The sequence below is a fragment of the Gadus chalcogrammus genome, chromosome 13, assembly GCF_026213295.1.
Source record: "Gadus chalcogrammus isolate NIFS_2021 chromosome 13, NIFS_Gcha_1.0, whole genome shotgun sequence".
NCBI classification, from domain to species: Eukaryota; Metazoa; Chordata; class Actinopteri; order Gadiformes; family Gadidae; genus Gadus; species Gadus chalcogrammus.
The window spans coordinates 7632626-7648812 of record NC_079424.1 but is presented as its reverse complement, the minus strand read 5'-3'; the positions used below and the strand labels follow the sequence as shown (position 1 = coordinate 7648812).

The 16187-nt window shown below is 45.3% G+C and overlaps 1 protein-coding gene across 1 annotated transcript in view; it reads left to right on the top strand.

The window, feature by feature from the left end:
- Positions 1-15908, top strand: part of uba7 (ubiquitin-like modifier activating enzyme 7) — a 35547-nt gene extending 19639 nt beyond the window's left edge. The window contains exons 22-24 of the mRNA XM_056605960.1: positions 12324-12425; positions 13265-13356; positions 15091-15908. Of these exons, the coding sequence (XP_056461935.1) occupies positions 12324-12425; positions 13265-13356; positions 15091-15223 (327 nt within the window). The 3' untranslated portion in view covers positions 15224-15908. The remainder of the gene's footprint in view (positions 1-12323; positions 12426-13264; positions 13357-15090) is intronic.
- Positions 15909-16187: the final 279 nt, after the last annotated feature.

The following is a 16187-nucleotide window of genomic DNA, read 5'->3' as shown; positions in this document are numbered from 1 at the left end:
CAGATTTATCAAATATCTATTTTTTAGCCCACAGAAAGAATAGAGATGACTCATAATCGTATAATTATTAAAACACTTTTTGTTCTCCAGTATTACGGACGATGACATGTGATTAATCATTAATTCAGAAGTGTTGGTGTAGATTTCCTCCTAAATATTACCCGCAGCCAAGCAAAAGGCACATACAGACAGAAAGCCTTATAGGGCCATGGGTACTTTCGTAATAAATGCACTTTTAAGTATCTTATCTTTACTGGCTAGACTCAAAAATCCTTTGGGATAAGATATGGTTTTATGAGACTGGCTTTGAAACCAAGAGGCAGCCATGCAGCTGTTGAATATCAGCCAGGATCGGGGCTATCCAAGGCTCAACTTACCCAAGATGACCATGCTCCCCGCGTGAGATTCCCCCCCACATCATTAATATCAGATGACCAGACGTGGTTCTCACTGTTTGTCCAAGAGGCCCCCCTCTCCAGCACATCACCCAGCCCGGACCCAGCTCGAAACAGCCTGACAGAGTATGGAAGCATGCTCCTCATGGCCATTGGCCAATGGGAACCACGTGCAGCAACTGTGACCTTCTGGGCCCGAGGAACTGCCAAGGCCTGGACGCGTCGGTTCAGTCGGCACAACTGGAAAACACGGAGGACCTTAAACCCTTCATGGCATGTGATGCTTGGACTGGTGTAGTAGGAGAGCATATGGGTGCACACCCGATCAGAATGGGGAGATTTACTGCAGCTTGCTCACACACATCTTTGTGGGATCGAGAGCGCTTTACTCTGATCTTTTGCAAGGAAATGGATGATTGACAGTGTTTTAGACAGGAAACACGTGCCATGTTGTTGTCATGCGCATCTATGAATATGAATGTGATGAATCAGTACATCAGCAGCACATGATCACATGCTATTTGACATGATATTTCTGTTCACTAGTTGCAACCGAATGTTATCCTTATCCTGAATCGAAACATCTGTTTCCCAAAATAGGAAGTTCCCCTGCTGATGTTATCCTCTGTTTATGGAGGCTGAAATATGTAAACAGATGGGAAGCTGATTCTGTCAGCTCCACCAGCGCTAAAGCTTCTATTCTGCTGCTGCTGCGATTGCTCCTAGCAGTCAGAGGAAGTTGTAAAAGGAAAACAATAACATCATTGACTAGTTGTGAAATATTTAACAGTTGTTAATATTTAATAAATAGGAAGCTAGCAGCTATAATGCTGCTAATGCCCCTATGTCGGCTTCAATTTATATTATTCCTTCGGCTTCATTTTTTAACTACAGTATTGGAAGACAGCTCTCCCAGGGCTGTTCGAGTAGCACACTATGCTATAAAATTCGATATCATTTGACATGCAATATTCACCAGCTGAGATTACCGACTGTGTCAAAGCTTTCAGGAACATTTGCATACCCTGGATAGAATCTTTAAACACATTTAAGCCCCAAAGTGTGCCGCTTGGCGCTTGTGTGTTATTGTAGAGCTCCCTGACCCCCCCAGGGACGCCCCTGGGTGCACAGAAACCGAAACCTTAGACAAGAAAAACATCGAAATACAAACTAAACTGTGTGCAGTACAGAAACCTCACCCCAGGAACACGACACAAGCGTAATTTAACTGTGCACCAGCCAATGAATCTCACCCGTCAAGAGCCTCTTCTGATCCCATTCCACTGACACCCACCGGCCACTATAATGGGTCTAGGTCATCACAGCCCAAGACCCCCTGTGCCCCCACATCACCCAATCCCCCCGAATCCCGCTCTGAACTTCTTGCACGTCGGCGCTCTCTGGACGGGCCCCCCCCTGTTGTGACACCCGCTCCCCTAATTGAATTAGCGGCTTGGAGGGTCACAGCCCCCGGAGCCCCCAAAGGTCAGACCCGCTCACACTGCTGCACTGTTAGCTGGCAGCCAGACACTGACGGCTATTTCCTGCCTTCACAGGAAGCCCCCATATTGGAACCAGATTTCCAACCAGAGTATGTTTGGTGATCAGGGCCTCGCTGTGTTGTTTGCAATATAGAGGAATATATATATAGGTTGTTTTATAGTGGGACTGGAGGTTGTTCTATAGGTGAACCAGAGGTTGTTCTAAAGAAGGTTGTTCTACAGGAGAACCAGAGGTTGTTCTGCAGGAGAACCAGAGGTTTATCTATAGGAGAACCAGAGGTTTATCTATAGGAGAACCAGAAGTTGTTCTATGGTAGGGCCAGAGGGGAAACAAAATGGAAGTTCTTGTCTGGCTTTTGCTGTTCTGGGACTTATATAACCAATATTCTTTAGAAAAAAGGTGTTCTTTCCAGAATTTTCTTACACTCTCTTCAACCACAAGTTGGTAAAAGGAGTAAACAAAGTTGTTTTCAAGCAGCCGTTGGAGGTCGTTTCAGATAAAGCCCAATGTAAGAGAATCTTATCGTACGTGGTCCGCAATCTGTTGTCGGGATTTGAGCTTGTTCGTAATTGCAGGGCATACATCTGCCGCACAACGAAATAACAGGGACCCGACCCACACAAACACACACACACACACACACACACACACACACACACACACACACACACACACACACACACACACACACACACACACACACACACACACACACACACACACACACACATACACATTGACCCCTGCGGTGCACCTTAAGACGACAGGGTGAACCTGATACCCAGCAGGCCTGTGTTCTCCTGAGGAGTCCCCACGTGAAGCAGTATTGTGGCGGGGGTAATTTAAGACCCCGGCCCGGTGGTGAACAGTGGTCTGGGGGATAATGATTAACCTGGGATCCTCACACACACGGCGGGGGCCTTGGTTTATTTTAGTAGGTTGTATTGTAAACGGCCCCAACGTGTTGATAAGTTGTTGGTTAGGCCGTATGCTGCAGCATGTCCTTTATGCTAGCAGACAGGTTGCTCCCTCTTCAGACAGTGGTAGGGGTGAATAGGTTTAAAAAATGAATATTTTCTAATGAGTATTGATAGGATAGGAAAGATCATCGTGAAATCAAACGTGTTTTTTTTTCAACGTTCAAATTATTTTATAACGGATCATCAGTAAACCTAAAATGGTGATGGTGATGTGAGAAAATCCGCATTTTTTTTTAAGTAAAGGATCACAATGGAGATTCATGTGACTTCTTAAACCTCATCGCCTTTTAAGAACTATGACGTCATTTATGATGTAGCGTAACTTTACCCCAAGTAGTAAAAAATGCGGTGTGAAAAAGCCGTTACAAAAAGGTTGTCACGAACCACAGCGAGGCATTTTACAAATTGTATTTTGATCTCTCCACAGAGCTGTGTTCCCTCCTAATAATCAGCCCAGATTGGGCTGCTGAGGGCCTGCTTTATTCGGTTGATTCACTGGAATGTTGCACGAAAACGGAACACACATGCAAGCGATTACATCGTTAGGATGGGTTTTAACGCAGCCCCTTAGAGGGAAGGTTCACCATGTGCAGTCCCATTAACCACCGGCTCCTACAGACCTTGATATGCACATCATGAACACATATTCATACAAATTGAATTTATTAAATATTATTATTCAATAAAAAAACACATATTTTAAATATGTCGATAATTCTTTGGTAACTCCACCCACTGGTGTCAAAGCTATGTAAGCAAACAATTGTTTGATGAAGATTTGCGATCCTAACTTTATCTCTAATTCAATTCACCTTGTTCATGCCTGTCTTCACTTTCCTTTCCATTAAAACACCAAACTTGTGATACCATTATGTCGATCTGTAAATAGGTATTTTCTTTCTGTTCAGATAGATCCTACAACATACAGACTTTGTATGATCCGGTCACAGCCGGTGCGGGCCTTGCTATATAAAACAGCTGAGTGTGGTCCCTGTAGGTTAGAGTGACACACAGCAACAGCCAGTTATGCATGCCATACGATGACGCCTCCCCAACCGCGGGATACAAATAGCAAACAAACAACTTGGTTTGAACAACTGGCCCCGATTTTTTCTAATGAATCAGAATTTCAGTCTCCCTGGTGTGCCCATATTATCCTCTCAGCTCTCTATTGGTTGTATTGCTTGGAGGCCTTTTAGTCATTTGTCAATGTTTCTCATTAAGGAGAAACTGTGAGAGAGTCAACCGGGAGAGTCAATTACTAGCTATACCCCTGTTGCTTCAAGTCTCTCTCTCTCTCTCTCTCTCTCTCTCTCTCTCTCTCTCTCTCTCTCTCTCTCTCTCTCTTTAATTTTTTTCTAACCCTAATTCTTTGTATTCCATTCTCTGTGACACACACACACACACACACACACACACACACACACACACACACACACACACACACACACACACACACACACACACACACACACACACACACACACACACACACACAGAGAGACCAGCCTTGGCCTCATCCAGGAACACAAGGGGCCTCAGCGTGGCCACACTGTATGTAGCGGAGTGTGGCAGGTGGCCCGTGACCACGGCAACAACAACAGACGATTAACACACAAAGAGCGCCGCCTCGCACTTCCTCCGTGACAACAGTCATGCTGCCGTGTGACTGAATGCGCTCTATATAAAGACGCAGTCTGCATGTACGTTCGGCCGCGCTGAATGGGTAGCATGATTGAGCGTTTTCTTCTAAATGCCACTTCTATTTCCCCTTCAAAATGACCACCTTTGTCCCCGTGAAACCAGAACGTTTTCATTGTGTGCAAAGGGCCTGAATCACGCTGCGTGTGGAAGACCTCAAAAACAAAGGTTTAAGAATACACAACCGCCGTCTGTGTTCGCCTTCCAGAGTGTATAAAACGTGTTTCTCAGGGATCATTTCTCAGTCCAGTTCTTTGTTGTGGTTCTCTGTTTTTATTTTCCGACCCAGCTTCAAACCACAGAGTCCCGGGTGACACCCCCTGAGGTCAGACATTTGCCCCAAATGGTGGTCCCGTCGTCTCTGGAGACACCCCTGATTTCCTGCCCTGTCTGGCTTTCTGGCACCAGTGCCTTCTGAGATCCAACCAGTACAAAAGGGGAGCAATTACCGTAAAGCCAGTTGTAGGGTCCGTGCTAAGACACTGTAAAACAGCCCCCGGGTCAGTCTAACAGACTGCCCCATTTGCCTCTCATACCTCTGTGAGTGCACTTCACCACGTGCTCCACACTTTCCTTTGCTTTCGCGTCTAGTCCTGTGAATCTTGACGCCTGGTTTTAGAGTTTGTTGGTGCTTGGCTTGTGCTGATCCCATGTAGCTCCGCCACCAAGCTATCTGACTGATGCCCCAATCCAGCAACCAAACGCATCGCAGCCTCTCATGTTGACAACCACTGGACATTTTGGATTGATGTCACGGATATCACCTGCCGACAACAAGGCTAGCCGACTGACACGTTGAGGCTACGAACAGGGATGCCCTTTGGTGGTTCCAACAGCAGGGAGAGAGAGAATCAATCGTGCCAACGGCAGCAGCAGAGCACAGGGCGTCCTGTGAATACTCACGTAACGCTGTGCAGGAACGAACAGGATAACCCGCCATAAGTTCATACGGCCGGCCCCAGTCTCTGTTTGATCACGTTGGGATGAGGGGAATACTGTACATTTTGCACATTTTGTCGGGCATGTTTTTTAAAAGGTATGATTTGAAAAAAAAAATGTAGGCACACAGATTGGAAGGCAGATAGACAGACGGCTGCAAAGACATCCAGAGAGAGAGAGAGAGAGAGAGAGAGAGAGAGAGAGAGAGAGAGAGAGAGAGAGAGAGAGAGAGAGAGAGAGAGAGAGAGAGAGAGAGAGAGAGAGAGAGAGAGAGAGAGAGAGAGAAATAAGGAGAGAGAGATATAATACAAAAAGAGTAGACAGAAGAAGTTATTCAGTGAACCGTAAATCACAATTAAATGAAAATATAAGACTTGTATGAAAGAAAAAACTAAATAGTCACTCAAAGCAGCTTGCCAGGTGTGCATCACATTAAGCACTTGGGTTGGACTTTTCTGCTGACTCAATATGTGTCATCCATTTGGTGTGTTTGTTTTGTGTGTGTGTCCGTGCATGTGTGGGTGCATGATATGTGTTGTTTTTGTGTGTGTGTGTGTGTGTGTGTGTGTGTGTGTGTGTGTGTGTGTGTGTGTCTCCCTGCTTGCATGCGTGTGTGTCAGTGGGCTTGCATGAGTGTGCGTGTATGTGTGTGTGTGTTTGCGTGAGCGTCTTCGAGCGTGTCTAAACTGCAGGCTCCAACACGCCAGTGGCCCCCGTTCAGCAAGGAGAGGGTTTTAATATTGACTCACCCCCTTTCGGCCCCCCGGGGTCGTTGAAATCAGGTGAAGAACACACATATTATCTCCTCCTCTGAGCAGACCCCCACTTAGCTTCTGTTTGCTGCTTTACACGTCAATGAGCACCTCTCAAAAGGAAAGGCTGGCTGTTGAGAGGTCCCGGCCCCCCCCCCCCTGGCCCCTCTGTTTGCTCTCCTGATCTCAATGGGCATCCCATAATAACAACAACAGTTATTATCACAAAAGTCAATCTAAAAACCTTGGGTGTATCTTCCTCCCCGGCCAGTGACAGTGTTGACTCCTCTGTGTGTTTGTAAGCCGTGTGAATTAAAGAGTGTGTCTTGTCTCTGGGGTGTAGGGCTGGATCGATGATGAGCGGTCTTCACGGGGGGCAGACAGAGAGGTTTAGTCCCATCTGCCTCTTTGTGGAACATATAAAGAACCAAGGGATCAATAGTGATCGGGTATCGGCAGATTGGCGCCTTCACGTGCATATGAGAGCAGCAGAACTTCATGGGGTTCTGGTGTTTGTTGTGTTTGAAGCGCGGACGTTCAATATGCATGACATATGTCTTCAGATCTATGGATCTGGGCCGGCTGCTGTGAATTAACATACAGCTTGTTTGGACAGTTTGGGAGCTCTGTTTCCCTTGAATCCATCTAGTTCTCTATATTATACAGTTTTCTAACAACAAAACATTCATTTGTTTTCTATTTATTCAAACAAATGTAATGAATTATAATAATATAATGAAGTTTCACCAATCAATTGAATATGAGTTTCCACATTGATTAAATTCAATGTTTGTCTTGAAGTGTTATTGTTTGGCCATTGACCAACAAAAATGGTCAAAATGATCCATTTCATGCGGGAATGAGAATATATTTTCTTTGACATTTACCACATTGGTGACATAACACACACACACACACACACACACACACACACACACACACACACACACACACACACACACACACACACACACACACACACACACACACACACACACACACGCACACACACAGTGTGTGAGATAGCAGTGTAGTGAGATAGTCATTGTGTATCTAAGTCTTCAGTGTAGTATTAAGTTTGATGTGTATATAAGACTGCAATGTAGATAGATAGTCTTTGTGGACCAATGATTGAAGTGTAGCGAGATAGTCATTGTATATCTAAGTCTACAGTGTAGTGAGATACTTATTGTGTATCTAAGTCTACAGTGTAGTGAGTTAGTTATTGTGTATCTAAGTCTACAGTGTAGTGAGATAGTTTTTGTGTATCTAAGTCTGCAGTGTAGTGAGATAGTTATTGTGTATCTAAGTCTACAGTGTAGTGAGATAGTTATTGTGTATCTAAGTCTACAGTGTAATGAGACAGTTATTGTGTATCTAAGTCTACAGTGTAGTGAGATAGTCATTGTGTATCTAAGTCTACAGTGTAGTGAGATAGTCATTGTGTATCTAAGTCTACAGTGTAGTGAGATAGTCATTGTGTATCTAAGTCTACAGTGTAGTGAGATAGTCATTGTGTATCTAAGATTGCAGAGTCGTGAGATAGTTATCCCTTCCACGCAGCCTCTGGCTTATCAAAGTCTGCCCTCGGAACCTAGTTTCCTGTCAGTGAGAATTCTTCATTGTGTTAAAGAGCACCAGCCAACACCATAGACTGTGATTACAAGCATGGAAGGAGGAAGCCACTCTAAAGGGTGTGTTGATAATCAGGGAAACAAGCTCAGGTTAGGTGTCCAATTATGAGAAAGTCATGGGGTCACTGGACTTCATCATCTCCCTTCCTCTGCTGCGGTAAGATGTCCATGCCTTTCGATTGTCATGGTGCAAACTCTTGTAAACTCATTAAAGCCTCATGCTGAAAATATGTTTGTACGGAGAGGGCAGAATTGCCGTCCGGTGAATCCCTCTATGATCTGAATCGCCGGTGCCTCAGCCCCGGGTTTCCCCAGGAAGAGCAGTAAACTCTGACTGTCTAACTTCCTGCCGTACAGGAAGTAACTCAGAGGTCCTGGTGTCCAAAGTTTCTCCACATTCTGGTAAAGAATTAGGATCACTTGCTAGAGGGACAGAAGATCTCAAATGAATCATGGAAACAGCCTTAGTCAGTGGTTCTCAAACTTTTAACAGTCATGTACCCTCTGTGACCAATCACATCCTATCGAGTAAACCCAGCATCGCGGATGGCACACTGACATATTTCTGTTCTTAATTCTGCTGCTTTACCAAAAAGTGAACACACATGTACATTTACATAACTTATAAAGACGAGACAGAATAACCAAAATCCGGGAGCAATGTAATCTTATTCTACATGAGGCGATGAAGAGCAATGTATCACAGGAATTTAGTTTTCCTTTGCGTGGGAACATAAACATTGCTGTTATTGGTCATTGATATTGATATCAAAAATATGAATACATGTGTCTGTTCTTAACTCATTAACTAACCTTACTGACCAAGGGGAATAACGACTTTTAGGCAAAACATATCTGTTGTCTTGGCAACGTTTATCAACGACCGACCGCGAGCTGAGTAGATCTCTCAGTGAGTTTCCCGTGAGAAGAGGAAGGGGAGTGGTGATACACTGGTCTGCATTCATTCATTTATGGTACTAAAACTTCAGTCAGCCACGGGACTGTTTGGGAATGTAATTCACTGATTCATTTCAAGTACCCCCTTAAATCAATCCAGTAACACTAATACCAGTACGACCACTAGAACCCCACGGTCACAACTGCTGACCTAAAGCAAAAATTCAAAATGTAGATATTTGATATCATACAAGCTAGCAGAATGTGAGTTCATACAATGGTTTTTCTTTTACACATATTTCAAACATCTAAGAATTTATACCTGATTATTATATAAAATAAAATACATATGGAGTGATCAGCAGACGTAAATGACTTTGTTTTAAGAAGCATAATTACGGTATGGGAAAAGAGTTGAAGCCATTTTTAATAACAGCCAGTGATATGTGGACAGCATATCTTGGCTGTGGCCCAACATCCGAGGAGACATAATATAAATACATGGCTTGGTCTATGCCTTTAAAAGGGCAGTGAAGAGGTAGTTCAAACATTTACAACACTGCCTATGAATCCAGCTTTATTTCTATTCTAGTTCAAACAAAGCAGCTGTCACACTAGAGCGAGTTTTGATCCAACATGTGTGCCATATGATTTTATCAACTGTTATTGTTTTAAGGAAACAATTTAGAATCCAGGACCATTAGGACCTTGAAATGAAAAGCATTTTCTAAAGTAATTTCAAACTTTTTATAAAACGCTTATGGTCAATGTCTTTCAATATAAACTCATTTTCATCCACTCATTCTACCCATAGCAGGTTTCAAAACACCTACATCTCTTGGCTGGGGCAGAGAGCGAGAGAATTGGATTTTCTTCTCCTTCTGAGAAGCGGGGACGTTTCTACGTCAGTTTTCTAAGAGGGAGTTATCCAGGGCTTTGGGAGACTTGGTAATTGTTTCCATCAGCCGTGCTGCTTCCAGCTTTCTGCCTGATCCCTGCCAGCCGACCAATGGAGCGGGGGCGGTGACGTCGCTCTGCTCCGCAAGACGGACGGAGGCCTCTGATTGGCTTGAGGTTTCTCCTGCTGTGGTGGGACAGATATTAAACAAGTCAGGAAGGGAGGGGGGAAGAGTAAAAATAGCCCGCAGGACCGTTTCCTTTGTTGAAAATCGACATCAGCTGTACATTGTTTGAAATCTGCAAGCCAGAGAAACAGTCTGCACAACGTCTCGGTTATAGTCATCATTCACTGCACAGCGGTACAAGGCTGGTGCGGGTTTGGATGAAATACACGCTTGAATCCTGTCACTAACCCGTGTGTGTTGACAGTAAAGCCAGGCAGTACGACCATCCTCCCATAGATGGTTTTAAGCAAAGTGCATCAACCACATGATATTTAAGCTGTCTTCTATCCTTGAATAATGACATCAAATAAGGATTTTATTACAACTTTTAAATTTGTTCTTCAGTAAAATAAGGATTTTAATACATCATTCAAGTTTCTTTATCAGTAAAATAAGGAATTTAATACAAGTTTCAAATTAGTTCAGCAGTAAAATAAGGATTTTAATACAACTTTTAAGTTTGTTCTTCAGTAAAATAATGACATAAACACAACTTTCAGTGGAGGTCCCAGTGCGACTTCAGGCTCAGTGTGCCTGGCCTGTGGGTCCGTATAACGCCCCCCCCCCCCCCCCCCCAGCCCCCATCAGAAGCCAAGCTGGCCCTCAGGCTGCTGCAGCACAGATAATCAGATCCAGGCTTACTTCTTTAAGCACGATGGTCTCTGTGTTAACATCCCAAGCCCCGCCCTCTTTGTCTTTATGGCCCCATTACTGGTCAGCTGACGATGCGCTCCCTCCGAAACGCACGCGTGCATCTAACGACGTTTACCGTCAACACATGCGCAGCGAGGGTCATGTGGTCTATAGCATCCGGGGGAGGGGGAGGGGGGTGGGGCATGGACAGACGGACGGACAGACTGATGGACGCAGTTGAGCACAGTTGAGGGTTGATGGTTGACCAGATAAAATGGATCGTTCTGCACCTTCAGAAGCCGTGCATTCTGCCTGTGGTGAGGGATCTGTGGTGGAGAGTGGTGGGGATGGGGGGGGGCGGGGGGGGGGGGGGGGGGGGGGGTGCTTTGCTTTGGGAGAATCTGATCCTCTCTGGAGGTGCAAGTCCCCACGTCTGATCTGATGAGATAACAGAGGGTGGAGGCCTGGGGGCACAGCCGCTATAGAAAGGTGGGGGTGTGGGGGTGTGCGGGGGGTGGGGGTTGGCAGGAGGAATGTACTTTTATCCTGCACCTATCCAGGTAGTCTTCTACGCTACTGTATCATTGGTGCCGTGAGGTTATTTTACGATGGTCTGTGTCTTACTCACTTGTGTCTTCTTAGGTTGTGTCTTACTCACTTGTGTCTTAAAATATGATGCTAATGTAAGAAGTGCACCTCTGGGTGTAAGAAAAATACTATAACTACACAGCTGGCTTGTAGCCAGGTCACTTATGTCATTGCAGCGATGCATGTGCAGCGCGCCATCCATTCAAAATAGCATGTGTTATGTAGTCGTCATAAATGATACACTTGCATTGGCCACCAATGCAGGCTGTGTCTTTCCACAAGAGTCATTGGGTTTCTCGACCGTTAAATACCAGAGGAAAACCTTTTCAGAAAAAAAGGAGTGAAGGGAAACATGCTCTCTGAACTCTGGAGTCAGAGGTTGTTTACTGCAACACCGCTCTGCAATTTGGCACCGAGTCTGGAAAAGAGCCCCTTATGGTGCTCCTCCATGGCCACGAGCAACGCATTTACATTCCAAAGCGGTGGCTTTTATGGCTGTACTCACTGTCTGCAGATAAGGCCAGCCTCCATAGGCTCCCTGGGAGGCTGGAGAAAGCCGTGGTGGTTCCAGGGGTTAGTCCCTGAAGGAAGAGACACTGGCTCTCATTCACCCGACGGAAGCAGGGTCTTGACCCGGGCCCTTGGGGTCAGTGTGGCGGGGCCGTGGCCGGCCTGTGATCAGCATCAGCTGTCCCCACATATGTCACGCCACTTGGGAGCTGCTGGAGATTGAAACACATGCACCAAAGCACAGACACACACACGCACGCACGCACGCACGCACACACACACACACACGCACGTACACCACACAAGCACACATGCAATGACACGGACAAATTATTAATCTTTTACGCTCTGAGCATTTAATTTTAATTTAATGTGTGTGTGTGTGTGTGTGAGTGTGTGTGTCTGTGTGTATTTCTATGTGAGTGTGCGTGCATGCATGTGTGTGTGTATTTTTACGTGTGTGTTTGTGTGTTCCTGTGTGTGTCTGTGTGTATTTCTATGTGAGTGTGCGTGCATGCATGTGTGTGTATTTGTATGTGTGTGTGCGTGTGTGTGTGTGTGTGCGTGTGCGTGTGGGTGTGGGTGTATTTGTATGTGTGTGTGTGTGCGTGTGTGTGCGTGTGCGTGTGCATGAGTCTGACTCCATGTGTGGTGCGTCTCTCGGCAGGTTGCAGGAAGGGAGTTCACCCTGTGGGACGACTTCCCGGTGGAGGGCCGGCGGGACGCTCAGCAGGAAATGACCTTGGAGGGGCTGCTTACACATATGAAGGTACAGGCCTGACTCCCCCACACACACACACACACACACACACACACACACACACACACACACACACTCCGACATTCACAGACAAACAGAAACACACACACACACACACATTCGCACGCACTCACACATACACAGACAAACACACACACACACACTCATACACACATACACACGATGTGAGAGCTCTGATTGATTGATTGACCTCAGCTGCTCCATGTATAAAAGCATGAGTTGAGCGTCCACTTTATATTAACCTGTTCATCTTCTTTCCACAGTTCATCTACCCATTTTTCATTTTTTGTTTGTGGCCTTTTTACATCTGCCTGTCAGTGTTTGTCAGTGTCTGTCATAGTGTCTGCTACTTAGCCACCTTACATCAACCGTAGACGGATAGGTCCCCTTCCCCTTGGGAGTCATTCTCTGTATACTTAGAACCTGTGTAAGCGTCGAGGTCATCTTCAGGATAAATGCCAGCGGGCCGTCAGTCGTTTCTTCGATGCAAGACAATACTTGCCCTGAACTTAACTTTGGCTTTCTGGTTCTTCTCTAGTTGTTTTCCAAAGGGGAAGAGGAATCAAAGAGGAAGAGGATTGTGGCAAAAAACAAAATACTCCCATTTTGCTCCGGTTGTATTTCTATCTTGGTCTCACCCGGACAGACCTTGTATTGTTTGTAGGGAGGCTTAGCGTTTCCCTTCTGAGGGGTTGTTTGTGGGTTGCATGTGTCCTCAAACAACCGGCCTCTGATGGTCGGAGGAAGTGGGACTGGTTGATGACTTCTCTGTCGTACACTTTTATTATTCATCCCATTTTAAATATTGCTCTTTTAATCCTTTGCAGACGGAGTACAACCTGCAAGTCAGCGGTCTGTACTACGGGTCTGCTGTTCTCTACAGCGACACCTCCGAACACAAGGACAAACTGAGGCAGAGGTATGTCTGATCAAACACGGAACCCAAACATGCAATTATCACACACTTCCACCGGGCCTGTGTTTTGGGAAAGCAGTGCGAGGATCTAAAAATGGATGCACTCAAGGGCACCATTTTGCGTTCATCTTCTATTGTATGTTTAATTATATGTCATAGATATACATATCAGTGTTTTATATTGTTTTTGTTTTTATTATTTTTTTATTCAGAACAAGAAATCTGGGTAAAAAAGCGACTTCAGGACTGACAAATGTTTTTACATCTACAATATAAAAACAAACGCACGAGGACATGCACAAATGCACACGCATAGAAAAACCTATGCACACACACACACGCAATCACTCACACACACACACACACACACACAGCGGTGTGCTGCACGCACCAGTGAGGCGCGGCGTGTGTTTGTTTAGGCACTCAGGGCAGGACAGGGCTGCTTCCTCTGTGGAGGTGAGGGGGGACAGTGTTGAGGGATCTATCACGAGACCCCGTGGCTCACTTCACACCCCCCCGACGAAGACTCACCCCCTGAAACGAGATGTCCCCTCTTCGAGTTCCCCCTCGGGTAGTCTGTCCAAGACCCACAGAATAGTTTCATCTTATTTATTTATTTAAAGGACAGTGCACATTGATCAACACTTCTGTAAATGTGCCAGTGTTAGCCAGAAGGCTAATTTTCAACTGTAGTCGACCCTGTTTTCGTATCTCTTGCTTCACAACCGCCTGCAGCTGTCGGGGCATGTCTGGCGTTTAATAGTCCGTGCCACTTCTTTATCCTCATCATCGTTATAACCCTGATGGTCTGGGGGCGAGCTGTCTCCTGCCAGAGACTCAGCACTGCGAGCCTTTCGGGCCCTGAGGACATGCATATATATATATGCAGCAGCAACACCCAGGAGCCAGCTAGATGAATGACTCACCTTTGAGTCTGAACTAGAATCAGGGGGATGATGCACAGCCATGCTGGAACACATCGTCCTGTCCGACAATATTCAAATGTGACATTTCGTCTTGAGACCCGAGACTCCCAGTGCCCACTTTTTGTGTTTACTTCATTATTAATCTCCGGAGGGGCTGTTTGTGTTTGTTTATCTTGGCTTCTGTGTTGACACCCGGGTCCCAGGGGAGCATGGAGCTCCTCGGGGCCCGGGGAGGAGACCAGGAGTCGGGTAGAGAGATCCTGGTGTAGCGGACGATGGTCCTTCTAGAAGTCCCATCCTGGGCTCTCAGCCTGAGTACCTGCTTCCTACACGTCCTGTGTCGGGTTGGGTCTGAGAGGAACTGGAGGGAGGGACTGGACTGACATGATAAACACACATCTGATAACGGCTACAGATGTCCTCCTGTGATCTGAACTAGCAACACTGGGATGGCTGACAGACTCCAACCAGCTGTTGGTTTTTTCTAATGGAGAGATTGACCTTTTGACACACTACACTTTGTGGTGAAATGATTCAAATCAGGACTAAACTTAATATAACACAGTGGCAAATATAATGTAACCAAAGAGCCACTTTGGATGATAAAAGAAACACAAAATAAAATGAAATCAATAAGAAACGACTTTGGTTTTCATTGTTTTGTATTTTATCAAATCAATGAATGAACTTAATTGAGCCTGAAATATGACTATATTGCTAATTATAATGATTCAAATATTACTAAATGTAGCTAATCCTCTAACCCCAACCCCCCCCCTAACGATCCGACCCTAACCCTTTCTCTCCTCAGTGTATCTGATGTGGTGCGAATGGTGACCAAATCAGAGATTCCTCCGCACATACGCATTCTGGAGATCTATGCCTCGTTTGCTGAAGACGAAGACTGTGAGGACGTTCCACCCATCAGGTACCTGCTCCACTGAGGTCACTGAGGTCAACAGCGGAGCTCTCTTCTTCAGATCCAATGTTATAAGGGTCAATGGTGTTTCAAATATTGGGCAAAGACGACTAAACTACTGCTTTTTACCTCCCTTCTGTCATTATGTGAAATGAAAGGTTTTAATGTGCTTGTATTTTTTAAATTAAACGTTTTGGCCATCTGTATGTTTTAAGTGCACTTGTGTCCAGTCACACAATTGCAATGTTCTATGCACCTGATAGGCTCTTCACTCATATAAACCATCAAATGTATCAAAGACAGTGATATGCTCTCTCTAAAGTCTGAGGTTAAAACACCTCGGTCCTGCCAGGCCTTAAACACATCTATTATTGGGATTTTTGTTGCTGCCAAATATTTTTCAATTGTAGATGTTCTGGAAACAGGATATCTGTTTTAACTGTATTAGTATTTAAGTTTTCATGTAGGCGCCAATTGTATCTGCATGTGGGGATGTCAATCTGTATTCATTTATAAAACTTCTCGCTGGCTCCAGCAGCCAAGGTAATTTGATCTTAAAGTTAATCGACCTTTAATCAACGATGCAAGTAGATTTCCATTGTTAATGCTGTGACCGTTTTTGTTGATGATTAGCTGCTTTCATGACCAAGTGTCACAATAAAGGTGAATCTGCCGATGAGGAACATTCGTCTTTCACTTCACTTCTCTAAACTGGATTTGAATATAGAGAGAACCACAGAATGACAGCGCTGTTTCAGCCAAGTGTGGGGAACCTTTCAAACATGTCCTTCCTAGCAACCAGTGCTAGGAGCAGAACAATCCGAAATCGCTCTCCCTCCCCCCCCACCCCACACCCACAGGTGTGTTCCCCTCACCTGCCTATCCTATCTGCATCACAATGCCCCCCCCCCCCCCCCACCCCCACCTTGCCTCTTCTGCTCATCAACATACAGTTTTCCTGGACAAAGGCCGACTGTTCTCCACCCCTT